Source organism: Pygocentrus nattereri, chromosome 7 (genome assembly GCF_015220715.1).
Source record: "Pygocentrus nattereri isolate fPygNat1 chromosome 7, fPygNat1.pri, whole genome shotgun sequence".
NCBI lineage: Eukaryota > Metazoa > Chordata > Actinopteri > Characiformes > Serrasalmidae > Pygocentrus > Pygocentrus nattereri.
Genome location: NC_051217.1, coordinates 26,273,880 through 26,283,581, shown reverse-complemented (window position 1 = coordinate 26,283,581; position 9,702 = coordinate 26,273,880). Strand labels below are relative to the sequence as shown.

Here is a 9,702-nt window from a genome sequence, read left to right as displayed (position 1 = left end):
GAGAAAATCAAGCTACTTCAGATCTGAAAACATCCACAGGTGTTTCTGTCCATCCTTTCACTGTGAGAAGACCTGAAAAGTGGACATTTAGACATTTTTTATGGAAATGAAGGACATTGTGTTTCCAGGACAAAGAGGAAAAGATACACCATGTGAACAGAAGTACTGGTACACATACACATCACATCTACAGGAGCTTCTATGAATCCCATTATAAATCCATAGGCATTAATATGGAGTTGGTCCCCCAGAAGAGCATTTGTGAGGTCAGACTCTGATACTGGACAAGAGGGCCTGGCTCACAATCTCCATTCTAGTTCATCCTAAAGGTGTTTGATGAGGTTGAGACCAGGGCTCACAAGGAGATTAAGATTAATTATGATTAAGATTCCCTTCACTGGAACTAAGGGTTCTAGACCAACCCCTGAAAAACAACTCCATATCAGCATCCCTCCTCCACCAAACTTTAAAGCTGACACAGTGCAGTCAGGCAGGGATTGTTCTCCTGGCATTTGCCAGACCCAGACTATTCCATCAGACTGACAGATAAAGAAGTTGATTGGTCACTCCACAGTAGTCCAGTAGTGGCACTTTACTCCACTCCAGCCGACGCTTGGCACTGTGTATTTTGATCTCAGGCTTGCGTGCAGTTGCTCAGCCATGGATTCCCATTTCGTGAAGTTCCTAATGTACAGTTCTTGTGCAGTTCAGTTTGCTGAAGAGCAAACTGCCTCTGTTGCTTCCAGAGGCAGTTTGCTCTTCAGCACTCAGCTAAGCTGCAAACTCACTTCATGGCTGAGCTGCTGTTGCTCCAGTTCATGATAATAACACTTGTTATTAAAACAGTTGTCAGGAGCAGATCCAGCAGGACAGAAATCTCACAGTCTGTCTTGTGGCAGAGGCAGCATCCTATTACAGATCCATGTTTACAGCTGAGCTCATTAATACGACTCATTGTACTGCCAGTGTTTGTCTATGGAGACTGAAAGGCTGTGTGCTTGATTTTATGCACCTGTTAGTAATGGTGTGTCTGAAACACCTGAACTCAACAAGGAGGGGTATCCCAATACTTTTGTCCATATAATTTATATGTATATATTTACAACTGGTGTGTGATAGAAAACATTTTTGTTTCTCTAATAAATGTGGTATTAATATTAACATAGCATTAATGTCTCTTGTACAAATGAAAAATCATATATATTGTGACTGAATAAAACCTTCTTCTTTCGGCTGCTCCCTTTAGGGGTCGCCACAGCGGATCATCTGCCTCCATCTTGCCCTATCCATTGCCTCCTCTACTTTCACACCAAATCCATTGCCTCCTCTACTTTCACACAGGTGGTCATTGTTAACCCGGGCCTCGACCGATCCGGTATGGCAATCATATTTGTGATCCGCACGATAGTTTTGGCACCAGTTTTACGCTGGATGCCCTTCCTGACGCAACCCTCACCATTTATCCGGGCTTGGGACCGGCACCAGAAGTACACAAAGTACACCCCTAATGGCTGGTTTAGACTGAATAAAACCTTACTATAACAAATTTATTATTTATTTTGTCATTTTGAACCATTTCTTTGGTCTGTTGGTCTTGACATTTTCACACAATGTAATTAGCAGCTGGCTTTTTTTCTAATGCACACACACACACACACACACACACACACACACACACACACTCACTCACTCATATATACTGGTATATTTAAGCTGGTTTTGTGAGTGAGAGGTAAATATACATGTGGTACTGTGTCGTCATTCGTCGTCACTGTGATTCAGCACCATCTCTCTCTCTCTCTCTCTCTCTCGCTCTCTCCCTCAGTAGTACCTGCCATCCTCTCTCATGCACTCCAGCAGACGGAGAACAGCAGCTGAGCCGATCGCTGCACTCGGCACTGAACAGTGAGAGAGAAGAGAGGAGAACAGAGGAGGAGAAAAGCGGAAGAAAAAACTGAGAGGACAACAGAGGAGAGAAGAAGAAAGAAGAATAGAATAGAGAAGAATATATTTATCCCTCTGTTCCTCTCTGTTGCCATGGTGATGGTGATGATGATATGGATGCGTCTGCCCACAGCCTTCCTCCCTCCGCTCCTCTTCCTCACCATCTATAGCATGTTTTTGACCCCAGTGACCCCTGCGGTGACATCGGCCCCCACCGACCCCCCTGACCCATGTGAGGGATGGCCGTGTCTGAACGGAGGAGTGTGCTCTTCTCTCCTGGACTCACAGTGGACGTACACCTGCACCTGCAGACCGGCCTTCACCGGACACAACTGTGAGGTCAGTGATAGGTGTGTGTGTTGAGCTGTTTACCTGCACAGGTGATGCAAGTTTCCATCACCTGTGATAGGGACCATCTACGTGGGGGCATTGGGTCACTACGCCCCACGCCCCCCAAATCTGCTGTATTCTTAAATTAAATTAAATTATTAAATGCTTATATTATGTTTTGCATTAATGCAGGAAACATCTAATGCCTGAAACACCTTTTTCATGAATTCTCCTTCATATGTGATGATAAATGTACATTTTATTCCCTCAAACTTCACTCAGCCCTGTTACCTCGACTCATTCATGTCTCAGAGAAACCTGAAATATTCCACGAGTCACAAAGTGTATTGGTGATGAATCTTGGCACTCAAATTATAGACTGAAAGCAAATAATTTACTAACAACTGAACGGTAAACATATCATTAGAATGTTGTTAATGTACTTGTTCAACTCTATTATTCTCAGCTGAATATAGCTTCTTCTGTGTATTTTCTTATATTCAGTGCTGAAAAACGATACAAAAATGATGGAAAACTAAATTTTCCTTGAAACAGCTATATAGCCTATGGCCTAGTGGCCATTCCATCAGAATGAAAAGACTTTTATTTTTATTAATAAATAGAAATAAGATCTCCCCATAACTGTGTTATCAGATGAGCTTGGACTCTGTCGTCTCTCTGTGTGTGGAGGGTTGTTGAGCTGCTAGAGAGAAATGAGCATCAAATTCTCTTTCTCTATATCCGTGTCTGTGTCTTGTGATGATCCAGCTTAGAAATCCAGTTCAAACCCTTCCTGAATCCGTAGAGCCGCCCCTTCCATTCCGTCTCATCACAAGATCCAATGAGATTCACATCCGGAATTATGAGTCTATGAAGAGGGGCTGAGATACACATCATCTGCCTCTCACCATGTGGAGCTGCTGGATTCATGTGTCCGTCTACATTCTGTGTGAAACTGACTGATGGACACTCAGGAGATCATTAAGGACTGACCAGCCAGACTTCTTTATGATTTATCAACACAGGGAGAGAAAGAAGGGAGACAGAGAGAGAGTGAAAGAGGAGAGAGAGGAAGAGAGAAAACAGAAAGAACGAGATAGAGACAGAGATAGAGTCAGATGTTGAGGTACTTTATGAGACGGTCCAGCTGTGTCCAGTCAGTGTCCAGCAGGCTGGCATGCCTGTGTGTGTGTGTGTGTGTGCACTCGTGTGGTCAGCAAGACTTGAAGTACAAGTGCTGCGTTGCCGTGGCAACAGAAGCAAGGAAGCTAGGAAGTGAGGGTCTGTCCTCAGTCAGATAGAGTGTGTGTGTGTTTGTTGTCCTTGTGGTCAGCACAGTGGTCAGGAGAGTGTGTTGTTGACAGGATTGCATTATGCTATATTTTTATCAAGATGGTCCATTTGTGTCCAGACTTCACTCATTCTTTAAAACCGATGTATGCAAATGAGCTCTGTTCTGGTTGGTTGTCAGTCCAGGTGGAAACACTCCTCATAATTTCTTTTATTGTTTCAGTGAACTGATGCTGAGAGTGCTGTAGCTCTCTTTCCTCACTTTTCATGAGACACTGAAATGTAAACAATGTAAAACACATTCTGATGGTGCCTTACAGATGATTGGCAATCAATCAATCAATCAGTCAATCAAACTTTATTATGTAGCAGTTTTCAAGCAAATCAAATTGCAGTTCAAACTGATTCACAAAATGTATGATATTAAAATGTATTTAGAGACAAACACTGATTTTAATGAGACAATAATAGATAATGAAAGATAAAATAAAGTAAAGATAACTGCTGTAGCTGAATGGGTGGGGCTAAACTACTGTAGCTGAATGAGTGGGGCTAAACTGCTGTAGCTGAATGATGTTAATTTTAAAACAAAGTGGAAGATGAGTTTTTTAATGATATGAGCCCTGTAAAAATCTGTTTTTAAGTGTTTATATAAACAGAACTTTCTGTCCAGCAGTTCAGCTGAAGCTCCAGTGAAGGACACAGCTGTGCTTCTGCAGTGTGTCCTGCTTTTCCTGCTCAGAAATAGAGCAAAGAACATCACCATCGACCCATTTACTGCGTAACAGGGAGGGTGTTAGAAACCCATCGATTTTTCCTTTTCCCTCTCTCACTCTCATACAGAATGAAGGGCTGACACTCTGCCTGTTCACTTTGCACTCTAACCCACCAATCAACAGTTAGCATTATCACACTTGCATAATATTAATTCGCCTCCAGACTGACCATGCCAAATTTGCATAACACTTTTAGGAGGTAATGTCACTGCACTTCAGAGACAGGGTGTGCATTTTAAGGCCTGGATCTTCATTCGTTTCTTATGGTTTCAAGGTGAAGGTAGGGCTACATCAGGGATCAGCTTTGAGCCCCTTCTTGTTTGCAATGGTGATGGACAGGTTGACAGATGATGTCAGGCAGGAGGCTCCATGGACCATGATGTTTGCAGAGGACATTGTAATCTGTGGTGAGAGTAGAGAGCAGGTGGAAGAGAATCTGGAGAGCTGGAGGTTTACACTGGAGAGGAGAGGAATGAAGGTCAGTAGAGATAAGACGGAATACATGTGTGTGAATGAGAGGGAGGCAGGTGGAAAGGTGAAGATGCAAGGAGTAGAGGTCGTAAAGGTGGATGACTTCAAATATCTTGGGTCAACCATCCAGAGGAATGGACAGTGTAGAAAAGAGGTGAAGAAGAGGGTGCAGGCAGGGTGGAGTGGGTGGAGACGGGTGTCAGGGCTGATGTGTGACAGAAGGATAGCAGCAAGAGTGAAAGGGAAGGTTTACAAGACAGTAGTGCGTCCTGCTATGATGTATGGTTTGGAGACTGTGGCTCTGTCTAAAAGACAGGAAGCTGAGCTGGAGGTAGCGGAGATGAAGATGCTGAGATTTTCGTTGGGAGTGACAAGGCTGGACAAGATTAGAAATGAGCAGATCAGAGGGACAGTGAAGGTGGAGCAGTTTGGAGATAAAGCCAGAGAGGCCAAGTTGAGATGGTTTGGACATGTGCTGAGGAGGAACCGTGGATATATTGGGCAAAGAATGTTGGAGATGGAGCTGCCTGGTAGAAGGAGAAAAGGTAGACCTCAGAGAAAGTTTAAGGATGTAGTGAAGGTGGACATGGAGATGGTTGGTGTGAAAGTAGAGGAGGCAATGGATAAGGCAAGATGGAGGCAGATGATCTGCTGTGGCGACCCCTAAAGGGAGCAGCCGAAAGAAGAAGATGAAGATCTTCATTCGTTTCTGAGATGCCCACTCTTCAACCATCAAGTTGAATGAAGATGATGTCATATGGAACATCAAAGGATGTCGTGCACAGAACAATAAATCTTGGGAACGCTGCCTGCAAGAGAGGTAGTTTTATTTTGCCCAGAAGGATAGCGCTGTTCAGTCAACAAGGGGAGCAACACATTAACTGGTCTACAAGCAAGGAACACAGGCTCTGATTAGCTGATAAGTCAGGAACACAGCATCTTGTTAGAAATTCAGCTTTCAGGAATCAGAAGTCAGGAGACCTTCAGCGTAGACTTGATTTTATTGACACACAGGAAATGTGGGCACAGCTTAGTGGATCGCAGTCAGTCTATCACAGCCAGTCTGATTAGGGATATTTTAGGAGAACCTTATAAACACTGGAAGTTGTGGGAGGAGGATAAAGGTGCAGAAAAGGAGTTTTGGGTGGGTCAGCGAGGGGGATGAGGGTGATAAGAAGAGGGGGGTTAAGCAAGGGAATGCGAGGGGGATGAGGGTGATAAGAAGAGGGGGTTAAACAGGGGGATGATGATTACCCTATCAAAAGGACAGAGGTGTCGACTCCCTGCAAGGATGGCGAACATCAACACTCCTTGATGGTTGCCACCCTGGAGGGTTATTTTGTGACCATATGGTCAGCAATCAAAGGGCCAAACCAACAATGCAGGGAGTTGACCACCTTAGATCAGCAGATAGAAGCTTAATTTCTCTCAATCTCATTAGTCAAGAAGTCAGGATCACAGCCTCTGATTTGGCCAACAAGTCGGGAACACAGCCAATAATTGGTCGAGAAGTCAGGAACACAGCCTATGATTGGCTAACATGTCAGGAACACTGCCTCTTTTTGGCCAGCAAGTCAGGAACACAGCTTCTGATTGGCCAACAAGTCAGGGACACAGCCTATAATTGGTTGAGAAGTCAGGAAAACAGCCTATAATTGGCCAGCAAGTCAAGAACACAGCCTATAAATGGCCAACAATTCAGGAACACAGCCTCTGATTGGCCAGCAAGTCAGGAACACAGCCAATAATTGGTTGAGAAGTCAGGAACACAGCCTATGATTGGCTAACATGTCAGGAACACTGCCTCTTTTTGGCCAGCAAGTCAGGAACACAGTCTCTGATTGGCCAACAAGTCAGGGACACAGCCTATAATTGGTTGAGAAGTCAGGAAAACAGCCTATAATTGGCCAGCAAGTCAAGAACACAGCCTATAAATGGCCAACAATTCAGGAACACAGCCTCTAATTGGCCAGCAAGTCAAGAACACAGCTTCTGATTGGCCAGCAAGTCAGGAACACAGCCTGTAATTGGCCAAGAAGTCAGGAACACAGCCTGTAATTGGCCAACAAGTAAATTACAGCCAAGAACACAGCTTATAATGGGCCAACACTTCAGGAACACAGCCTCTGATTGGCCAGCAAGTCAGGAGCACAGCCTATGATTGGCCAGCAAGTCAGGAACACAGCCTGTAATTGGCCAACAAGTCAGGAACACAGCGTATAATTGGCCAACAAGTCAGGAACACAGCGTATAATTGGCCAACAAGTCAGGAACACAGCCTCTGATTGGCCAACAAGTCAGGAACACAGCCTCTGACTGGCCAAGTCAGGAACACAGCCTCTGATTGGCTAACATGTCATGAACACAGCTCTTTTTGGCCAGCAAGTCAGGAGCACAGCCTCTGATTGGCCAGCAAGTCAGGAACACAGCCTGTAATTGGCCAACAAGTCAGGAACACAGACTATAATTGGCCAACAAGTCAGGAACACAGCCTATAATTAGCCAACAAGTCAGGAACACAGCCTCTGATTGGTCAACAAGTCAAGGAACACAGCCTCTGACTGGCCAACAGGTCAGGAACACAGCCTCTGATTGGCCAACAAGTCAGGAACACAGCCTCTGATTGGCTAACATGTCATGAACACAGCCTCTTTTTGGCCAGCAAGTCAGGAACACAGCATCTGATTGGCCAACAAGTCAGGAACAAAGCCTCTGATTTGGCCAACAAGTCAGGAACACAGCCTATAATTGGTCGAGAAGTCAGGAACACAGCCTGTAATTGACAACAAGTCAGGAACACAGCCTGTAATTGGCCAACAAGTAAATTACAGCCAGGAACACAGCATATAATGGGCCAACACTTCAGGAACACAGCCTCTGATTGGCCAGCAAGTCAGGAGCACAGCCTCTGATTGGCCAGCAAGTCAGGAACACAGCCTGTAATTGGCCAACAAGTCAAGAAAACAGCCTATAATTGGCCAACAAGTCAGGAACACAGCCTATAATTAGCCAACAAGTCAGGAACACAGCCTCTTTGTGGCCAACATGTCAGGAACACAGCCTCTGATTGGCCAACAAGTCAAGGAACACAGCCTCTGACTGGCCACCAAGTCATGAACACAGCCTCTTTTTGGCCAGCAAGTCAGGAACACAGCCTCTGATTGGCCAGCAAGTCAGGAACACAGCCTGTAATTGGCCAACAAGTAAATTACAGCCAGGAACACAGCTTATAATGGGCCAACACTTCAGGAACACAGCCTCTGATTGGCCAGCAAGTCAGGAGCACAGCCTCTGATTGGCCAGCAAGTCAGGAACACAGCCTGTAATTGGCCAACAAGTCAGGAACACAGCCTATAATTGGCCAACAAGTCAGGAACACAGCCTCTGATTGGCCAACAAGTCAGGAACACAGCCTCTGACTGGCCAACAAGTCAGGAACACAGCCTCTGATCGGCTAACATGTCATGAACACAGCCTCTTTTTGGCCAGCAAGTCAGGAGCACAGCCTCTGATTGGCCAGCAAGTCAGGAACACAGCCTGTAATTGCCAACAAGTCAGGAACACAGCCTATAATTAGCCAACAAGTCAGGAACACAGCCTCTTTATGGCCAACAAGTCAGGAATACAGCCTCTGACTGGCCAGCAAGTCAGGAACACAGCCTGTAATTGGCCAACAAGTAAATTACAGCCAGGAACACAGCTTATAATGGGCCAACACTTCAGGAACACAGCCTCTGATTGGCCAGCAAGTCAGGAGCACAGCCTATGATTGGCCAGCAAGTCAGGAACACAGCCTGTAATTGGCCAACAAGTCAGGAACACAGCGTATAATTGGCCAACAAGTCAGGAACACAGCCTCTGATTGGCCAACAAGTCAGGAACACAGCGTATAATTGGCCAACAAGTCAGGAACACAGCCTCTGATTGGCCAACAAGTCAGGAACACAGCCTCTGACTGGCCAAGTCAGGAACACAGCCTCTGATTGGCTAACATGTCATGAACACAGCTCTTTTTGGCCAGCAAGTCAGGAGCACAGCCTCTGATTGGCCAGCAAGTCAGGAACACAGCCTGTAATTGGCCAACAAGTCAGGAACACAGACTATAATTGGCCAACAAGTCAGGAACACAGCCTATAATTAGCCAACAAGTCAGGAACACAGCTTCTGATTGGTCAACAAGTCAAGGAACACAGCCTCTGACTGGCCAACAAGTCAGGAACACAGCCTCTGATTGGCCAACAAGTCAGGAACACAGCCTCTGATTGGCTAACATGTCATGAACACAGCCTCTTTTTGGCCAGCAAGTCAGGAACACAGCATCTGATTGGCCAACAAGTCAGGAACAAAGCCTCTGATTTGGCCAACAAGTCAGGAACACAGCCTATAATTGGTCGAGAAGTCAGGAACACAGCCTGTAATTGACAACAAGTCAGGAACACAGCCTGTAATTGGCCAACAAGTAAATTACAGCCAGGAACACAGCATATAATGGGCCAACACTTCAGGAACACAGCCTCTGATTGGCCAGCAAGTCAGGAGCACAGCCTCTGATTGGCCAGCAAGTCAGGAACACAGCCTGTAATTGGCCAACAAGTCAAGAAAACAGCCTATAATTGGCCAACAAGTCAGGAACACAGCCTATAATTAGCCAACAAGTCAGGAACACAGCCTCTTTGTGGCCAACAGTCAGGAACACAGCCTCTGATTGGCCAACAAGTCAAGGAACACAGCCTCTGACTGGCCACCAAGTCATGAACACAGCCTCTTTTTGGCCAGCAAGTCAGGAACACAGCCTCTGATTGGCCAGCAAGTCAGGAACACAGCCTGTAATTGGCCAACAAGTAAATTACAGCCAGGAACACAGCTTATAATGGGCCAACACTTCAGGAAC

The 9,702-nt window shown here is 45.6% G+C and overlaps 1 protein-coding gene across 2 annotated transcripts in view; it reads left to right on the top strand.

The window, feature by feature from the left end:
- Positions 1-1,815: 1,815 nt before the first annotated feature.
- The window catches only part of dner (delta/notch-like EGF repeat containing), a 142,899-nt gene continuing 135,012 nt past the window's right edge, over positions 1,816-9,702 (top strand). Inside the window, exon 1 of one of the 2 annotated variants that reach the window (XM_017686935.2) lies at positions 1,816-2,283. In XM_017686935.2, coding sequence (XP_017542424.1) covers positions 2,038-2,283 — 246 coding nt within the window. In that variant the 5' untranslated portion in view covers positions 1,816-2,037. The remainder of the gene's footprint in view (positions 2,284-9,702) is intronic. The other variant, XM_017686934.2, reaches the window with a different exon arrangement.